At 40.9% G+C, this 21,490-nt stretch overlaps 1 protein-coding gene across 17 annotated transcripts in view; it reads right to left on the bottom strand.

Annotated features, from left to right (window-relative positions):
• SYNE1 (spectrin repeat containing nuclear envelope protein 1) overlaps nt 1–21,490 on the bottom strand; it is a 603,546-nt gene that overhangs the window by 50,256 nt on the left and 531,800 nt on the right. For 16 of the 17 annotated variants that reach the window (XM_075596504.1, XM_075596505.1, XM_075596506.1 and 13 more), the window contains 3 exons: nt 15,864–16,022; nt 13,531–13,697; nt 2,373–2,535 (listed from right to left, as the gene is read on the bottom strand). In XM_075596504.1, coding sequence (XP_075452619.1) covers nt 2,373–2,535; nt 13,531–13,697; nt 15,864–16,022 — 489 coding nt within the window. Of the gene's footprint in view, nt 1–2,372; nt 2,536–8,209; nt 8,407–13,530; nt 13,698–15,863; nt 16,023–21,490 lie in introns of those variants that run through there. The other variant, XM_075596519.1, reaches the window with a different exon arrangement.

Raw genomic sequence — 21,490 nt, 5'->3', positions numbered from 1 at the left:
GCTCCATATTTCTGGTATTTCTTGTCTATAATACCATCCACATGTTTTTGTGACATGTTATCACTTGTCAGGCTCTGTTCTTCAATGTAACTTGTCAACAGAAACTTGGGCTGTACAGTACCAAGGCCAATATTTACTAAGCAGTGCTATGCTATAACATTTCTATAGACACCTTACAGGCAATTCAAGTGAATGATTCGTAAAGTGTCTTCTGTCAACAAAAGGTGTTTTATGGCATAACACCACCTACTGTAGTAACTAAGAGCCTATATCGTTTTAATACATATCTCGCATCATGTATGTCTTAATTAAAGAGTAAACTGAAGAAATACATAGGTCAAACCATGTAACTGGCCATTATAGCATGATACATTGTGCATCCTGAGGAAAATCTTTGATACGATGTCCTATACTGCAATACCATCATGATACAGGTAATATCTGTAAAGAAAAGTTCAATATTTTCATTATAGTTCATGTGTGAGATGTAAACCAATTTTCAATATAACACTGAACAATCTTTTTTTGTTAGTTGGTCATTTTGAAAAAGAGACCAGTGAGGTTTTTAAAAGCTTTGTACAATATCCTCTTAGAATAACTCTCAGGTAAGTCCATTAAATGGTATCACAACCAATGCCAAATCTGCATTAGGACACGAAAATATGAATACAGTACATTCAAATAGCGAATTGTCTAAGATTTGGTTTAAGATAGACTTAGGGCTGTATTAAATATGTTTTGAAGTGGTTTCTCCATGGCAGGGAGGCCTCAGTGTTAGGCTAGGTCCCCAGGGGCTGCTGCAGCGCGTGCTACGGCTGCTGCGGAGTGCGCTACACACAAGGCACAGCCCTCTATGGGGCAGGCCCCAGTCGGCATGTGTGCGTGTGCGCACAAGCCGTGATGTGCGACCGCTTTTGCCAAAAGACAAGATTTTTGTCTTTTGGTGCAGTGGCCGGGCATTGGCCACGTCACGGCGGCGGTTCAGCCAATGAGGGCAAACCAGCCACGTGACGTCATGGCCGCCCCCCTCCCTACCACGCCCCCCAGTCGCGAGATATCTGAAGTCCATCAGATCGCTCGGCTGGTGGGGAAGAGCGCAGGGAGGTGCTCCATCGCGGGCGTGTCCTGCGCACTGGGGTCGTAGCCTTAAACTCACTTCGATAGAACTCAGAGGCTTCCCTCCATTGAGCTGCCGTTTCACAGTATATTGAATTAGTGAAACAACTTTCTTCTAAAGCCTTTACTGGATTGTTACAAAACACATGCACATTCACAACCCACAAGAACTTTCAGATAAACAATTAAAGCTGCAGTTCAAGCAATATCCTACGTGTGTTTAAAAAAAAAAAAAAAATCAGTTCTGTACTATGAGAAAATACTTTTAGCATTTAAAAAAAATAAAAATAAACAATTTTAAAAACATTTTTAGTGTATTCTAATGTAACAGGCATTTTTGTTCCAATAGCAACCATATACAAAGTCTCATGCCCCTCCCCTTTTGAAACAGCATCACCCTTTTGAGCCCTGCCTTCTCTAGCAGTGAACCAATTGAATCCAGTGCCTGCCTGGTCACATGATCTCCCCCACAGAACTTTGTCTGTCAGTGCAGCAGAAGATTACCCAAGATGCATTTAGTAAACCCCCAGCCGAATTTCAGCGATCGATTACAGGAGAACGGATCGATCCGCAACTTAGCTAATCACTTGTCAGTGTGTAGATTGTATTGATGCACATATGAATTCATTTTTTTTTTTTTTAAACGACAGCTTGAACTGCAGCTTTAATATGAAAGAGTGGCCAATTACAAGTACTATTCTAAATGTCTCCAAATACTCTCAAAGTCTTTGAAGCGTATTAACAATTTTAGTTTTAAGGATTGTGGCTGTATCAGAGAGAATATATAACTGCAATATCATTACCCAGAATCCCCTGTTTGTCTTATTCTTGCCGTTTATTGGCAATACCTTGGGGGCAGTTACATTATGAACCTGACATTTCTTATAATCTGATTCTGTTTACCATGTTATTCAATCGCAGGCAGCAAGGATATTTAAAGGCACCTTCTCTCGCTTAAAAGGTTTAGAGAAAATGTATGGGGGGGAATGAGGAGTGATGTCCTAACAGAATGTAAGGAGTTAATAGAGAGCAATAATAATCCTCTAATATTGGTGTTACATAGTTCCTCTCATCCATTTTAATTGCTATGGTACCTTACCTGTATCAAGAAGGGCCATTGACTTGCTTCCAGTAGATCCAACGCTGGAGAACTGAAGGCCAAGTGCGTTCGTGCACTTGGGCCTCCCACGATGTGGAGTCAATGGTATTAACCGTTTCACGATTTTACTCCTGTACCTTACTTATTTGGGGTTTACCTGCTGCTCATTTAGTTTCCTTTGTATCTCCTCAGAATCGCTGGTTTCGTACACGATGGGCTTGGACAACTCAGATTCAATGTGGGCCAGCCATGATCTCAGGCTGCTCATATTCTTATCCAGCTGTTGCACTGCAACCAGCGTCTCCTTTAGTTTCTTCACTCTGCAGAGAAAAAAAAAATAGGGTTAACTCACTTTCCACTAGGTGTCAATTCCGAAAGGCTGGGCCTTGGTTACCATCCCACAGTGACTAGTTAAACCAAAAATGGAAATGATCTGAAGTCAAACTAATTTAATAATCATCGCTTAAACACCACTTAGATCAGGGGTGTCAAACTCAGTCCTCAAGAGCTACCAAGGGGTCAGGTTTTAAGGATATCCCTGCTTCAGCACAGGTGGTTCAGTCAAAATGACTGAGCCACTGATTGAGCCCCCTGTGCTGAAGCAGGGATATCCCTAAACCTGGGCTCTGGTAGCCGTCGAGGACTGAGTTTGACACCCCTGTCTTAGATCAAGTCTTTCCTGTTTCTACTGACAACTTCCATCTATTTTAACCCATTAGTTCAATGATGGACAACTTCAGTACAAGAATGTCACTGAGAGGCAAACTCATCACACATTATTATTACGCTACTGAGTGGTCTGGAGTAGCTTTGGAGGTTGAAGAAGTAGAATCATGATAAATACATCTTTGATTAGGTATTGAACGCCACAGTCAGCTTTCCATGTGATCTTGGGCAAGTTAGTTTTTTCCCTTTGCTTCAGGCTTCAACAATCACACCTATAAGCTATTCAGGCCGGAGGCCCATTTTGAAATATGGCTGTGCACATTGTAAGCATTGCACAAGAAAATTATGGTAAAATTGCATGGAAAATATTGGCCCACTAGTCCTGTCTAACTCTGTATTAAATCGTAACTTGCCAAGATCAAATGCCTCCAGACCAACTATATCTGTACATACCCGGGGGGAAGTGGGGATAAGCACATAACCAGCATTGGAGGTGTTAACACCTGTTATTAATTGTCACAGTCGCTTGTCCTCACACTCTATTACAAATCATTCAGACAGTAATCACTAGCCTACTAGTTTTAGTTGTCGCTTCACATTATACCATCAACCTTGTATTGTATAATAAATGTCCAATCTGTGATAACCATAAAAAACACATTTGTTTCTGGTTGTCTTTAATAACCTTTTGTATGCTCTCTATGGACATACTGTAGCAGTGGATTTTTTCTAAAATGTTAGAGATAACACTTTTGTTCTCATAGGACATAATGGTTTGGATATTTCTTGATAAGATGTACATTCAGCTATTAAGAAACTAATTATCAACTAATGGCTATAGCACAGAAAAAAAACAAGGGTCCATTTTTTTTAATAATCGATAATAGGTATTAGCCTCCTCATATAGCTCTCTACAGAGTCCTGTGTCTGTTCAGTTCAGATACTGTTCAGTGAAATCAGGCGCAGCAGCGCAGCAGCGTGCTTTGTATAAGATTTGTATTTTTGCTTTGTATTAGATTGAACAGAAGAGACAGGGGACTCGGCAGAGAGCTTTATGAGGAAGCTGAAACCAATAACAGTGTGTAAAGAAATACTGCTGTTTTTTTCTGTATTACAGCAAGTAGTTGGTAATGAGAGTGAGGGAAGTACAGTATCACATTTACCTTGTGTCAGATGAAGGGGCAAGTCCCCAAAACATTGCCACATTTGATACTAATTACCAATAACCCTCTTTTGGGAGGATTTGAATATACCACTACTCCCTGTGTTCAGTACAGGCATACCCCGCTTTAAGGACACTCACTTTAAGTACACTCGCGAGTAAGTACATTTCGCTCAATAGGCAAACAGCAGCTCACTCATGCGCCTGTCAGCACGTCCTGAACAGCAATACCGGCTCCCTACCTGTACCGAAGCTGTGCACAAGCGGGGAGACTATAGAGCCTGTTACAAATGTGTTATTTACATCAGTTATGCACGTATATGACGATTGCCGTACAGTACGTGCATCAAAAGTGGGGAAAAAGGTAGTGCTTCACTTTAAGTACATTTTCACTTTACATACATGCTCCGGTCCCATTGCGTACGTTAATGCGGGGTATGCCTTTATTGTATTCTCTCAAGGAAATATTGGGGTTGTAGTAACCCTGGATTTCTTGCTTTTTGAGCAATTCCTCCATGCATGATTAACCAGCGGATAAGTATTATTTACATTGTTCACCTTTCTAGATAGCATTGGGGTATTATTGCACTATCCCTGTTGTGAGTTCTGTACATAGATATTATTTGTGTTTGGTTGTAATTCAACAGAGCGAGTGTAACTTGTTTTATAGACAAATCTATTTCTAATAAGATACACCGTAATATAAGCAACAACAATGTTGTGTGTGTGTTTTCACTGATTGCTGGGGACCATACTATTTATCCTAATATACATTTTCCTGGACTTTGGGGGTCCTTCTTACCCTGTGCACCCTTACATATTAACATAACTTATTGGGTATAATCCTGTAGTGCTGTCTGACCTTTTGGTACTATGTACTGTATATTAAACTTCTATTACAAGATTTTCAAAGAAATCATGTGGAATGTACTTTTCTGTTTATTACATTTGCAATGCATTTATATTACATTAGTTGGACATTATAAAATATCAGCATGACAAATATGAATAGCCTTTTGAGAAATATTGATTATAAACAATAAACATTTATTATGGGGACTCACAAATACTGTATGGTCGTAAATCAAAAATACATTTTATTAAAAAAAAAGTACTTCTTAAATCTGATCATTGCAGTTTTTCAATGTCTGTGAATTTCTTTCTTTTCCTAGTTATGGACTCGTGAAAAAAAGAACTAAAAATGCAATATGCACTGTGTATTTTGTTGACCTTTGCCAATCTAGAACATCTACTGTATCTAAAATATGGTAGTTTCAATACTGAGACGAACGCGCGCGCTCGTACATAAGTGAGCGGGGCCTTAAAGATGCAATCCAAGCAGCAGGTTAAAATATATATATTATATACACAATAAACTATATATATATATATATATATATATATATATATATATATAGTTTATTGTGTATATAATATATATATTTTAACCTGCTGCTTGGATATATATATATATGGATTATATATATATATATATATATATATATATATATATATATATATATATATATATATATATATATATATAAAATTTTAATACATGCAGCCTTTCATTACCTTTATTGAAAATGAATTACTTAAGCTGCCGATTGATTCGGTCTCCGGTGATTGATTAGCAAAATCCTGATTCCCAGGGTTCACTAAATGACTGCCTTTCAGTTCCAATCAACCTTTCAGTCAGTGTAACTCAGCAGCTGCAATGTATTCTTACATTCCTAAGGTAACATTAGCTCAAACTGCTGGGAATATTTGCAACACATTATCACAAACAAGAACGTTTTGCAAAGATCTTACACTGCAGGGGAGGCGACTAAAACCTGCTATAGAAATAAAAGGATACTCAGTATATTAAAACTCATTAAAAAGAAAGAGTTGAATAAAATTTTTTTAATAAGTATTATCTAATACTACAGAACGGATTTATTAAAAAAAAAAACACACATAGAATTTGCATGGATTGCTTCTTTAAATTATTAACATTGTCCTTATCAACTTGAAACAATTGCTGAGAGACCCATTGCATCCATGATGTAGGATTCCTCGTTAAATACAAATACTTGACCTCTGACATGTCTGTGTAAATTTAGAAAACCAGAGACACAATCACTTCACACTATGCTTGTTGCCCAGAAGCCTGACACAAAACATATCACTGTGGACAAAGGAAAATAGGAGACTTGTGAATTGTTTAGTTGGGTGTGATACACAAATACAGCAAAAGCCAAATAGATTATAGACTATGCAATATGTTTCTAGCAGAATAGACTATCTTTTAATGTTTAGTAAAATAAAACTAATGGACATGTATCCTTAAGACAGAAAGCCTCAATTACATGTACAGCACATTTTATACTGTATATACACAGACACCCGACACCCCCCCCCCCAAACACCAATAAAGACATTTCACCTCTGGCCACAGACATACTTCTATTCAACAATAAGCTTGAAACACCAGCCCCCTTTATGTTTGTCATTAAATCACAAATGTGTATTTTGATTTATATACTGTACAACATTGTCAAATTCCTTTCCTCCAGAGAATTTTTGGGATAGGACCCATATTTATTACTACGTAAGACCCCTTCTGGAACCAGAAGACATTTTACAGTCCATTCTAGTGATTTGTCTTAGCATAGAACCACTTAGTACAAATGGGCCTTAAATCCTTTGGTTAAAAATGTCTTGGAAACTTCTGCGAAAGCAAAGCTAATGATAAACAAAATGGGGACTGGGGTACAAGTCTCAACATTTTTTTTTTTAAATATGAGAAAAACCCATAATATTTAACACACACACACACACACACACACACACACACGCACGCACGCACGCACGCACGCACGCACACACACACACACACACACACACACACACACACACACACACACACACACACACACACACACACACACCTTTTAAGATACAGTATTGTCCTATCTGTAGTAAAAAAATAGTTAATCTTCATGAGTACAACATTTGATGCTCAATAATGCAAAAACGTCCACAATCAAATTAACTAAAAAGTATGTTTCTTAACTGTGAACAAAAACAATGCAGCGAGTGCCAAGTGAAGGTATAAAGAACACATTGGTTCATGTACAGTAGCTCAGCGGCACCATCTTTTGATTCATGTTGATCAAGAGGAAGGCAAAACATGTTACAGTAGCCAAGGAATTCAAAAGAGAAAATACCTAGCTCCAACCACTTCGAATTTTTAGATATGTGTGCTACCAGGGTGATCAGATATAGCCAGAGATAAATGAGTTGTGTTTAGAGAAACACTTCCCATGTAGAAAAGACCCTATTTGTGGTGCACAACAGACCTATCTAGTTATATAGTATGTAGGTCTGGGGATGCACAGCTGAAAGGATGTTAAAATAGTTAAACTTTATTAATGAATCAAATAATAATAATTAAAAAAAAATAAACTTTAAAAAGTAAATCTGTAAAACATGTACTGTTGTAGATCTAGTGACGTAATTGCAAACCAGTTCTGACAGTGTTTAGTCTTACTGGTACTGCAAAAATTCCACTCTGATAGGCACTACTATTCTGCCTTTTTACAGGTGGAGAAAGCTCCTAGACACATCTAGGAGCTTTCTCCACCTGTAAAAAGGCAGAATAGTACTGCCTATCAGAGTGGAATTTTTGCAGTACAAGTAAGACTAAACAGTAGCCAGGGAATGCAGAAGTTCTTTCCCAAGCTCTTAATATATATTTGTGTTAGATTTCTGAATCCAGCAAATTATGGACCCTAAACAAGAATACATACAGTAGTTTAGGGGCCACAATTAGCTGGCAGCACAACTAAGTAATTATGAACTCATTTAAAAGTGGTCAACAATATTTTGCAAGCTCCCTCCCTACTCAAACTTTACATGCTAATCATACGGGTAGAACTGCAAAAATATAATTTTTTTGCAAATGAAAACAATACATAAAAATCAAGCTCAGAATAAATCAATGCTAATAAATAAAGTAAAAAGGCAGTTAAAAAAAAATCTATGTACTTTGTGACCAACAGATAATTTTGTTTTTCAACATATTGTGAATTTGCCTATCGTCTGCATGCCTATATACTGAAAACACAGAGTGTGCAATAGGAAATATAGTGCATGCATGAAAAATTAATCAATTCTCCTGCCTTGAGACATCACAGTCGCAGTCAGGGAGATCAGAATCCTCAGTGCCGTCTTCCGCCATTATATGTGCGCTCAGATCAGCTATGGCTGCCGCCGCCGCCACCATGAAAGTGCTCATCAATAAAAACAAGACCATGAAAAAGTAGAACCCGTTGCTAGATGTGTGCCTTCCGCTCGGGTAGTGAACACAGCAATGAGCCCATCACACACACGCCAAATGTTATGAGCCCTGGCTGTGCAATATGAGACTGTGCTTGGACAAATGGTCATGCTTCTAAATAAGGCTTATGTGCCACTCTCAGTCTTATGGAATGTTGGATGTCTGTGCAGTGCTGAAGAGGCCAACACCACACTGCTTTTCTCATTACAGTAGGTACACAGTAGCTATCCACTGTCATAACACGGGGGATCTTCATGCCTAGAAATTATTAAAGCATGCAAGGGTTCATATTCCATAGGATCAAAAAGGGGCCACATCTATTTTCACATCCTATGGCCCCCATGGAGAGGAATAGTAAACGTTCCTGTGTTTGATTCAACATTTCTTGTAATCTCTAGATCACAGTCACAAGCTCAGTGATCCAACCACTGTGAAAGATGAATGCATAGGCGCCTTATTTTATGACTTTGGAGGTCACGTACAAAGTAACCAAGCTGGAATTCATACTAGGAGGTACCGAGTACTACTATGTTTTTATTTACAAACAAAGCAGTGTATTACCCGGGTGAAGGAGTGGCTCGGTGAGTCAAGACACTCATTGGAATCTGGTGAGTGGTTCAAATCCCAGTGTCATCTCCTTGTGTTTTAGGCATGAAAATTAGATTATAAACTCTACAGGGCAGGGACTAATTGTGCCTGCAAGATTCTGTGTAAAGCGCCGTCTATGCAGTTAGCAATACCTATGAGAAAAATATTATATATAATTATTTACTACACGGACGCACAAGTGGGGTACAACCAGTGCGGAAGAACCCAGATTTACATGAGAAAAATACTTTAAAGATGATTAATTTTACACTGATTAATCTGGTGCAGTTTTTTGCACTAGTTTTGCTGGGCTTTAACTGAAACTGCAGGTAGAAACAAGACCAGTCAACACAGGGTATGCAATGGACAAAGATGATTCATTCCCATTGATTTCTGACTTGAACATTTACTAAAAGTGTATCTACTTCGATTGTAAGCTCTTCGGGGCAGGGACTCCTTCCCCTAATGCTACTCTTCTGTCTCAAGCACTTATTCCCATTATGTGTTATACGATTATGTCATGTGTATTGCTGCTGTGAAGCGCTATGGATATGGATGGAGCTACATAAATAAAGATATACATATACATACTAACACTATGCGGTTTGTCAGGAACTGGACGGCACACAGTTAATTTCCCGAAGTTTATCATGTGAGTTCCATGTTGCTGAAAACAAATCAGTGGCAGCTGCTTTGCCTCTTGAGAGTGTTACCTGATACTACAGCAGTTAGCAGAATGCCATCCCACTGGTCACAGCAAGAGACACACACACATACAGTGTATTCCTTGTTCTTTTATACAGTAGGTGCAGCCTTGCTATGTATTGGAGCAATAAAGTGAAAGCAATTGGCAATGAAGCCCTTCCGTCAGCATGTGTTATGGTTTACAATATGTCTCATTACTTTGCTACAATAATACCAGTTGTGGGGCCTATGCACTACACCAGGGGTGCGCAACTGGGGGGGGGGGGGGGCGCAGCGGTTACAGAGGTCCCGCGCTCTAGGACCCTTAGCTAAGATATAGAAATTAGTCTTCTCTGGGTGTTACTGTGGCCCTCATTTGAGGATTATTGTTAAACTTTTAACATTGTAATGGCAAACAAAAGCGTTTGGGGTTTCACAATCTTTATCTGATGTGATGTGATATTCTTTGTTTCTAAAGTACTGTAAATATGATGCATCATTAGTCAAACATAAACACATGTAGCTGCTATGCTTCCATTTGGTGGATCTTGAGTATAGCTAATTTATTATTATTATTAATATTATATTATACAGAAAATAGAAAATACCACTTGTGGTGCATTTGCATGTCTGAGACAGCTCTGCAACTCTGCCTTTCGCCATTATCACTTAGCATACAGTACAGGCATACCCCGCATTAACGTACGCAATGGGACCGGAGCATGAATGTAAAGCGAAAATGTACTTAAAGTGAAGCACTACCTTTTTTCCACTTATCGATGCATGTACTGTACTGCAATCATCATATACTGTACGTGCATAACTGATGTAAATAACGCATGTGTAACAGGTCTATAGTCTCCCCGCTTGCGCACAGCTTCGGTACAGGTAGGGAGCCGGTATTGCTGTTCAGGACGTGCTGAAAGGCGCATGCGTGAGCTGCCGTTTGCCTATTGGGCGACATGTACTTACTCGCGAGTGTACTTAAAGTGAGTGTCCTTAAAGCGGGGTATGCCTGTACAGTGCTTCCCCTGCAGCCAGGGATTCTGGCTAATCACATGCAAATGAGCACACAACATCACCTTTTGCCTCTTATTAATTTTAACATGATTTCTTTTAAGATTTCTGCAACAGTATTTAGTCTTGCTCAATGTTATGTCATCTATTTTACCATATCTACCTGACTATGGGCATGTGCTATCCATATTTACTAGTACAGAGTCCCAACCTTTAGTTTTCTCTGTCTAACTTTGGATTTCCCCGCTGATTCCCCATGCTTACTTTCCCTACCTAATTTTAAATCATGAAACACATATAAAGAATTTGCCAACTTCCAAAACCCAACTGAATTATTTTTTATTTAGAAGTAGAGTTAGTAAACATTCATTATTAATGGTTAGAAAATTATAATAATACTATTTAAAATAGCCATACTGTGAAAAGAATACTTTTTATGTACTGTAAATAACGAAACATTGTTGCTGTTTCAAATACATTTGTGGTTGATACATACAGTTGCAACTTAATTCTGCCCTAGTAATATAAACATGGCCTTTTAGGGTTCACACCAAGTTGAACTTGGCGGACAATTTTGATGCCCTTTCTACCTTTTTGCGGCAAACAGAAACAGTCTTTTTTTAGTAAATATAGCTCAACCCCCTTATAACGCTGTGCTTGGGGTCCAAAGAATCACATCGCGTTATAAGCAGATCGCGTTAGAAATAATGTACAATTGTATGCATTGTACAATAAAGTATTTAAGATACTATAATCGTGTTGTAAAGTATTCATAAATATGAAAATTGGGAGCCACGCTTGCATCGCGTTATAAGCGGATTCGCGTTGTAACGGATCGTGTTATAACGGGGTTGAGCTGTTCCATTTACATCTGTAGCGTAGTCTGTTTCTGTCACAGCAAAATGAACAAACACATTTTTAACGTTGATGCTGCAGATAGAGAACTTTCAGGTTCGTATATAAACGCACACAAGCGCAACATAAAATTAGATTTCTGTGCACCAAATAAGCTATTTACGATGCTTAGTATACTGGACCCTCATAGTTTGCAAAATCTCCAATATCAATATTGTAGTGACGAATCACGTTTCTTCCATATTTGCATACATTGATGAATTTTTCGATGTTTGCTGGCTTTTAATAGGCATTTTGAGAAATTTTGCTATGGATACAAATGTTTGACAAAGGAAATGGAAAAACACCATTGAATAAACTTTTTTTGACGTGGGCAAACCTCGACAAAAAAAGTTTTCACACATTTTGAAGAAAGGTTGCATTAACATTCCCATACTGAACTGGGACAACTTCAAGGCTTCAGCTGTCTCACATTTTAATCTTGTCTGCAACTATTACCTATGCCGATAACATATGCTCTATAATTGTCCTGAAATGTCTGTAAATATAATGTATAACCTCTGTTCATTTAATGCATTGTTATCATAACTCTATGCCCAGGACATACTGTAGTAGAAGACGAGTGGTAACTCTCAATGTATTATTTCCTGGTTAAACATTTTATAATGCACTTAGCAGTAGAACATTAAATACAGAGCAAAACACGAGACACAAAAACAGACACTGTGATTGACTCCTTAATATGTCCATGATGTTCTGTTTGTATTTTGGTGGGTGTGTCAAGCTGAACTCCCTCTACGCAAGGGGAAAATTGAATTTATGGTAAACACTACGAGAAAAGGTTATGCTGATCCTTGCCAAATCAGAACATTATCTAGTTTCCTTAATCTTCATTTCATTTCCAATGGTTACATACTCTCACACTCTTAATGTAATGTAAAAGTAACCATAAAATATATCTCGGAATAGTATTGTAAAAAATAAGATGGATTAAAGATGGATCAAGATGGATCAAAGAAAACATTCCTATTAATTTCAGTGTGACTTTTTTCTGATACATAGGGGGCAGTCATTGTGCCTCAGAACTCAGCCTCCCCTTCTGTATTGATACATAAATCCCACAATCTTAGGAGACAAATCTGCAAAAATGCATTAATTACATGTCCATAAAGCAACAGTCCCAACTGATTACATTTTTTTACTTCAAATGAGCTCTTCTTGCCCTTTCCAATGCTGATTTTATTTTTAATATGTGAGGCTCTGTTCAGGAGATATAAGTGTTTCCAATATAGATTGCTGGGAGGATGAAATAGAGCTCCGACCAAAGTCCAGTGTAGTCTAAAGCAGGGGTGTGCAAACCCCTGCCGGCACTCCCCCAACTGCTCGCGCCCCTCCTTACCTTGTCTCAAGCGAAGGTCATGTGACGTCACGTGACCCCGCTGCATCATCTGATGGCGACGTGTCACCTGAAGTCGTCTGAGTCAAGGTAAGGGAATTTACAGAGGCCTCTTGCGGTTCCCCGGTATTTAATTTAAATGCTTTGGGGGAAGAGTGCGGGGCCTCTGTAAGCGCTGCTACCTCCCCCCAAAAATCTTGCGTCCCCCAGTTTGCGCACCCCTGGTCTATAGGTTAGGATACAAAACACAGGAGCACTATGTGCAGTGCTGCTTCACGGCTCCAAAGAAAAAAAGCTTCAAAGGTTTCTCAGAGGTCAACCCATGTCAAAAAGTTTATTTAATACTCACAAAACCTTCCGATGTGTTTCGCGCTCAAGGCGCTAGCCTAAAGGTTACCGCAAAAACCCCATAAGATAGATATTAAAAAAAAAACAGGACATTCTCAGGGGACAAGATACTAACATTACAGTATATGAGTTGATACAGGCTTCTGCAGAGAATTGATGTTTTAAATATTTAGCCTTTCCTATTACTCAACACAAGGTACTTCAACTCCTCTGTATGCCTTCTCTCCCTCTACTTTCAAGTGGAGGACAGGTACCAAGCTAATTTAATTACTTACCTAGCTCCAATGAGATCCAGGAGATGCTGCCATCTGTCATTGACCTTGCCAAGTTTGTAATCAATCTCAGAAGCCTTGCTTTCATGGCTGGCCTTGGCAAGCCGCTCTCCCATTAGCTGCAGTTGCATCTTATTTTCCCGAGCTACTGCGATTTCCTCCTGGTAATCCTAGACAGTGAATAGAAGCCACGGGAGATTATCCCAAACATGCTCTTCTTGGACAGTACTCAGTCAAACAACAAACACAACGTTAGCTTGTTGTTGCCACAGGGCCAAGCAACACTTGGAAAAAACATACCCACTTGTATGTCATGTAGCATATAAATTATGACACGCCAGACAAAAATTAACAGACATTTAAAGAAAAAACCTTGCAATGGTTATGTCTGAAAATGTAACTTCAAAAAAAAAAAAATGTTCAAAAATACCAGGGTTTCTCAAACTTTTCCATATGATGCACCACTTCGATGTTAATAATCACTTTGAGGGCTGTTCATCAGCAATATTTATATGGCCAGTGTATATAATATCCTTCAAAAATACCTCGTCTGAACATAAAAATCAGCCTTTCATGTTTTTTGGAAATCTACAGACTGCAGTTAAGAGCTGTCAAAGGTGAATTTTGTAAGTCTACAGGGACCAAAACTTATGTCATCAGAGATCACTCGATGGTCCAGGGAGAATCATTGATATACACTATACATACTGATTTTTTGTGAGGTTAGGTAGGGACTAACTGATGGGAAAAATGATAACTGCAGTTCCCAGGTTGCAGTTGTGAGGATTGAGTTACAAAGTAAATTTTAGAAAAGCATTATAGTGTCATTTTTTAGATAAGTCCCAGGGAACCAGCTATGGGCCTCATGCAGTAAAGTCCGATAGAAATTATCGGCAGGGGTTTGAATTCGCCATTTTTTTGCCGTGTTGCTCTCACGGTATGCAGAAAGGCCCGAATACCAGTGAGAGCAACATTTCCAAACATGGCGAGTTGCCGGCGGCGATAAGACCTGCTCTCCGAAAAGAGCTCACCCGGCGAGTTGTATCTGCTGCAGAGAGATCCGCCTCTCTCTGCGAAAATCTCGCCGGAAATAAAAATAGTTTAACATTTAAATGTTATTACTTGTGTATTGTAGCAGGGGGTCTCCAGAGCAGTTGGTTTCAGGTCCGGGGTCCCCCTGCTTCCCGAGATACAGGCCCCATTATGGGGTGCCGCTAAGGTAATGAAGTTGCCTGTAAATGGATTAATGCCGGGGGTCTCCGGTGGTGATATTAATAGGTATCAGCTCCGGAGACCCCCGGCATCAATCCGATGCAGGAAACATGCATTTTATTTTCTAAATTCCCTCTCGCCGCTCATCGCAGCTTCTCCCCACCTTCTTGCCAACTTTTTGTGGCGGGACGATTTGGAGAAGAAATCCCAATTCTAAAGTGGCAATAAGCTGCGATAAGCTGGTCGGGGCTTATAGAATTGAGTGTGTTTGAAAAACTGTCGATCAGTGCCGAAAAGTGGCTTATCACGAGCGGTCGGCTTTTTTCCCCCGGGGAAAAAACGGCGATTTTTGCTCTTATCGCCAGCTTCTCGGAGCTTACTGAATCGCAGTAGGCAATTTTGGCGAGAAGCTGGCGATAAGGGGCTTATCAATGCTTACAACATGAGGCCCTAAGTCGGACTGCACCTAAAGGTAACGCATCACAATTTTACCACTTTTATGCATTCAAGGCTTTGAAAATTGGCCGCATTGACTGAGAGTATTGTATTGTATGTCTTTATTTATATAGCACCATAAATGTACATAGCGCTTCACAGTAGTAATACACGTGGTAATCATATAAATAACAGGTCATGGGAATAAGTGCTTCAGACATAAAAGTAACAGAGTCATGAATCCGCGATACAGGACATCATGCCCGATCTTGCGGTAACTGCTATTTACTTTATCAGGCTTGATGTCTCGCAACTTGTCTGCATGACTCCAGGCCACTGACTCCAAGGGGCCTATTCAATAAGCACCGAATTGCACTGCGATTGGCCGAAACCGCCTATTCAAACCAATAGGACTTTTCAGCTAGTGTCGGTGCGCTCAGCCAGGACAGGGCTTATTGATATATTCAGGAACCTAATGGGAGGCAGCAAAGACCAACTAGAAATTCAGATCACCAGATTTTCAGCTGGTTTAATTTAACATTTTTAAAATGATGGACAAGCTATAGAGCTCTGCAGCTCACACTGACATATACAAGCAATCTACTTGTTCCTCCACCTAAAATGTTGTGTGTGCCAGTGTTTGTTTGCAGCAGGCTAACATATTAAAAGCATTGCCCTTAAGTAGGTACCTTTCTGAGTTTCTCAATCATTTCTTCAATGCTGATGTCTCCATTCTGAGAGACCTTGCTCTCCATTTTTGTCAGCCACTCACAGAGCTCCTTGTTCTTCTCATTGAAGATGGCCCACTCGTTAAGCCTTTCACTCACTTGCTGACGTCGTAAGGAGACCTGGAATTGTAGACCGATGGTAAGAATCCTTAGCTTAAAAAGACAGTTCAATGTAGCGGGTCACATTTTCTTTTAAACAATTTATCAGTATAATTGTAATTGGTTTCCTTAAAGAACAACATAATTTGTCACCCATTAAAAAAACTGTCGGCTTGTGGAAAATTAATATGTATCACTAGTAATTGAGAACACTGGGTTCAAGTATAGCAGCTCACAGAGATGTAGTAAGCATTTCTGTCACCGGTGCCGCTGCCACACTCGATCACGCGTCCGCAGTGGTTGCGACACCGAAGGATTAATGCGGGGTCCCATTCGGAAGCATGAACTCCCCCGCAGCTCCAACGCGGCATTTACTATCCCTGGCAACGTGACATTTACTTGTTCGTCTGTGGTGCCGGGATAGAAAGTTGCTACATCTGTGTGTCTATTTGTGTGACTAATGATGGCTCCATAATTACTTTGCAAACAAAAGTTAGAGCACAGCAAACAGCTGACCTGAGACTTTGGTGACTGGCAAACTGTTCTATTCCCAATAGACATTAAAGATTGTAAAAGCCGTCCATAGCATTTATTTACCATGGAAATAGTCATCAAAGTTTCACATTAAAAAAAATACAAATACTTATGCTAGTCTGACTTTCTTGCCCAAAAGGTGTAAATTATCCAGCCTACATTTAGCTTATTAAACATACCACCATTCTTACTTTATTCTCATCCTATGCAGGTCTGCACCTTTAAAAAAGCTTCAAATGAATAAAGATAATCTACATTTCGATATACTGCTAATGTAAAAATAATTATTTTAAAAAATGATAAAAAAATTGGTGTTTTAGCTGGAAACAGACGTACACTTACAATATACCTGTATGTTCACAGCACAAAAAAATGCAAAACACGTAGATATTTTGCTACAATTTTAAACACAGTTAAATCTTTTAGGTACTTGTAGCTTTTCCCATTTAGGCTTGAATGACTGACTGAAAAGCACAGCAACAATACACAATACATAGTACAATATATGCTTATGTTGTATGCTAGATAAGGGCTTATAATAGAAGGCAGAGTAACTATGGTGACAATGCAGTAGCAAGATCAAAGAAGCAGTCATTTTGGCTGTGGTTTAAAATAATGCTGGCCATTTCTAGGCGGTCCAGATAAAATAATTTTACACTAGCATTTGTCCAAAAATAACTTTTTATCATTGAATTATATTTAATGATTAACTATGCGACTTAGCGCAAATATTATTTAGAAAAGCCTTGGAGGAGTCAATGCTCATAGTATCAACCTGACAAAACCATTCTACAGAATGCAGTTCATTTCTTCACAATGAGAGCGACCATCAACACATTGCTTTGCAGAGTCAGCAGTGAAGGGGTTAAGCCTAGTACATTTCTACACAACCATAGGGATTATGTATAAAGGCATTTGTTGGGGGAACAATTGTAGTTTCTTCTTTCATCAATATTTAAAGTACAAGAACAGAAAGCCAATCAGCACCACTAAAGTCTAAAAATTTTATTTCAAAATGGTGCAGGCGGGTGAGGGGCTCTCCCAATTCTGCATAACGTACACAAATAGACACAATACCCACAGCACTCAGGCAAAAAAAATTATATTCACAGAAGTGATGGGCAAAGAGAATTCTCTCATTTTAATGGGAAACACCAACCAATGATGAGACAATGTATGCAGGGTAATACTAAAAGACAATAGCCCACATTCCCGCACTTATGGACTAACCCAACAATATGGGAAAGAGAGGGGAACAAAAGACGGACACAAACACATAATGGAAACACAAGCACTGATCCAATGTCAATACAGGCATACCCCGCATTAGCGTTACCAATGGGTCGAGAGCATGTATGTAAAGCGAAAATGTACTTAAAGTGAAGCACTACCTTTTTTCCACTTATCGATGCATGTACTGTACTGCAATCGTCCTATACGTGCATAATGGATGTAAATAACGCATTTGTAACAGGCTCTATAGTTTCCCCGGTTGCACACAGCTTCGGTACAGGTAGGGAGCCGGTATTGCTGTTCAGGACGTGCTGACAGGCGAATGCGCGAGCTACCGTTTGCCTATTGGGCAATATGTCCTTACTCGCGAGTGTACTTAAAGTGAGTGTCCTTAAACCGGGGTATGCCTGTACTAAAGAATGAACCAAAGCGGTGTGAACCATAGCAGCTAAAGATAGCTACTAAAAAACAGTGTCCAAGTGTAAGGGGGGCTACGTAGTGGGCAGCAGAGGACCATGCAAAAGGGAAGTACTACTCTCAGGTGGGAATGGGCCTGAAGAAGGGCTCCAGTGACCGATACGTAGCCCCCCTTACACTTGGACACTGTTTTTTAGTAGCTATCTTTAGCTAATAGCTATCTTCAGCTACTAGGGGCTAGTCGGAGACTGAGTCTCTGATTCAGTCACCTGTGCTGAAGCTGGAACTGATTGAGCCTGAAAACTTGACCTGTTGGGGGGGATTGAGAACTGGAGTTGAGCACCCCTGGGTTTGTGTATTAGTAATGAGGGCCCATCTAAGGGGAAAAGTCAGTAAAGGAGAGAGATAAGCAAAAGAGGAAAAACTCATTAGCCTATTCTCAGCCATACCGGCCAACTCTCTCTGTCAAGCCCTGTCAAGTCTCATACTATTTGTGTGAGGTTCACGTATTAGGGTTACGTCTCATGCAACATGAGACCAATCTCACAGTGCTGGGAGACTCTGGGACACAGTTCTAAACCAGCCCCCAAAGTCAGAGACCATGCCCTTAACATCACAAACTCTGCTCCCAATGTCAAGAACTCGGCTCCCATGACCACTGCTCATATGGACACTGCTCCCATGGACCCTGCTCCTAACATCACTAGGGTCAGGAGGAGTGGTTCAGTGAGTAAAGGCACTGACTCATTGACCGACAGAGTTTGAAGCAGGGGAGCAGCTCCTTGTGACCTTGGTCTTTATCCACTATGCATACTGTCAGCGCTATACAAGAATAAACATTATTATCACCAATGTCCCAAACTTCGCACCCAATGGCAAAGACACAACACCCTGTCACAGACCCTGCCCCTGGCAGACACCAGATCCCCCATTTTGGAGGTGAGGATGGGTCTCACGCTAATCTCATGCCGATGTGTGGGGCCCATTATCACATGCCGGAGTGACTGACTCCCCGATAATTCAATGAAAATGTTTCTATTTTTTTAACTTTCTCTTTGGAAAACATTATTTCAGCCCAATGCAAGTCAACAGGAGATTAGGAGGCTGCCAGCATTTTCCTACTAAATCACTGTAATTTTTTTTGATGTCTTGTATATTCTCCCCCCCCCCCCCAAGATTACAGGCATATACCTAATAAATAATGAATCCTGATAAGACATGTTTTTTTATTGATACATTTCATAATGGCACAGTTGTTGCTGATTATAGTAAATACAATGCATAAGCAAAACAGCTTAAAGAAGCTAGCCAATTGCACATGAATCATTTATAGCGACAGATTTTCTATTACCTGAGCCCTGGGCTGTAACTTGCCAAAGGCCTCCTCTTCCCTGCAGCATACCTCATACAGTACTCACCCCTCTTCCCTGCAGCATCCTTCATACAGTACTCACCCCTCTTCCCTGCAGCATCCTTCATACAGTACTCACACCTCTTCCCTGCAGCATCCCTCATACAGTACTCACACCTCTTCCCTGCAGCATCCCTCATACAGTACTCACACCTCTTCCCTGCAGCATCCCCCATACAGTACTCACACCTCTTCCCTGCAGCATCCCTCATACAGTACTCACTCCTCTTCCCTGCAGCATCCCTTATACAGTACTCACACCTCTTCACTGCAGCATCCCTCATACAGTACTCACTCCTCTTCCCTGCAGCATCCCTCATACAGTACTCACACCTCTTCCCTGCAGCATCCCTCATACAGTACTCACTCCTCTTTCCCTGCAGCACCCCCTATAAAGTACTCGCTCTCCCTGCAGCATCCCTCATACAGTACTCACACCTCTTCCCTGCAGCATCCCTCATACAGTACTCGCTCCTCTTCCCTGCAGCATCCCTCATACAGTACTCACACCTCTTCCCTGCAGCATCCCTCATACAGTACTCACACCTCTTCCCTGCAGCATCCCTCATACAGTACTCACACCTCTTCCCTGCAGCATCCCTCATACAGTACTCACACCTCTTCCCTGCAGCATACCTCATACAGTACTCACTCCTCTTCCCTGCAGCATCCCTCATACAGTACTCACTCCTCTTCCCCTGCAGCATCCCTCATACAGTACTCACTCCTCTTCCCTGCAGCATCCCTCATACAGTACTCACACCTCTTCCCTGCAGCATCCCTCATACAGTACTCACTCCTCTTCCCCTGCAGCATCCTTCATACAGTACTCACCCCTCTTCCCTGCAGCATACCTCATACAGTACTCACACCTCTTCCCTGCAGCATCCCTCATACAGTACTCACACCTCTTCCCTGCAGCATACCTCATACAGTACTCACACCTCTTCCCTGCAGCATCCCTCATACAGTACTCACTCCTCTTCCCCTGCAGCATCCCTCATACAGTACTCACACCTCTTCCCTGCAGCATACCTCATACAGTACTCACACCTCTTCCCTGCAGCATCCCTCATACAGTACTCACTCCTCTTCCCCTGCAGCATCCCTCATACAGTACTCACTCCTCTTCCCCTGCAGCATCCCTCATACAGTACCCACTCCTCTTCCCCTGCAGCATCCCTCATACAGTACTCACTCCTCTTCCCCTGCAGCATCCCTCATACAGTACTCACTCCTCTTCCCCTGCAGCGTCCCTCATACAGTACTCACTCCTCTTCCCCTGCAGCATCCCTCATACAGCACTCACTCCTCTTCCCCTGCAGCATCCCTCATACAGTACTCACTCCTCTTCCCCTGCAGCATCCCTCATACAGTACGCACACCTCTTCCCTGCAGCATCCCTCATACAGTACTCACTCCTCTTCCCCTGCAGCATCCCTCATACAGTACTCACTCCTCTTCCCCTGCAGCATCCCCCATACAGTACTCACTCCTCTTCCCTGCAGCATCCCTCATACAGTACTCACTCCTCTTCCCCTGCAGCATCCCTCATACAGTACTCACTCCTCTTCCCTGCAGCATACCTCATACAGTACTCACTCCTCTTCCCCTGCAGCATCCTTCATACAGTACTCACTCCTCTTCCCCTGCAGCATCCTTCATACAGTACTCACCCCTTCTTCCCTGCAGCATCCCTCATACAGTACTCGCTCCTCTTCCCCTGCAGCATCCTTCATACAGTACTCGCTCCTCTTCCCCTGCAGCATCCCTCATACAGTACTCGCTCCTCTTCCCTGCAGCATCCCTCATACAGTACTCCCCCCTCTTCCCTGCAGCATCCCTCATACAGTACTCACTCCACTTCCCCTGCAGCATCCCTCATACAGTACTC

This window comes from Ascaphus truei, chromosome 4 (assembly GCF_040206685.1).
Source record: "Ascaphus truei isolate aAscTru1 chromosome 4, aAscTru1.hap1, whole genome shotgun sequence".
NCBI classification, from domain to species: domain Eukaryota; kingdom Metazoa; phylum Chordata; class Amphibia; order Anura; family Ascaphidae; genus Ascaphus; species Ascaphus truei.
This window is presented reverse-complemented; position numbering and strand designations above follow the sequence as displayed.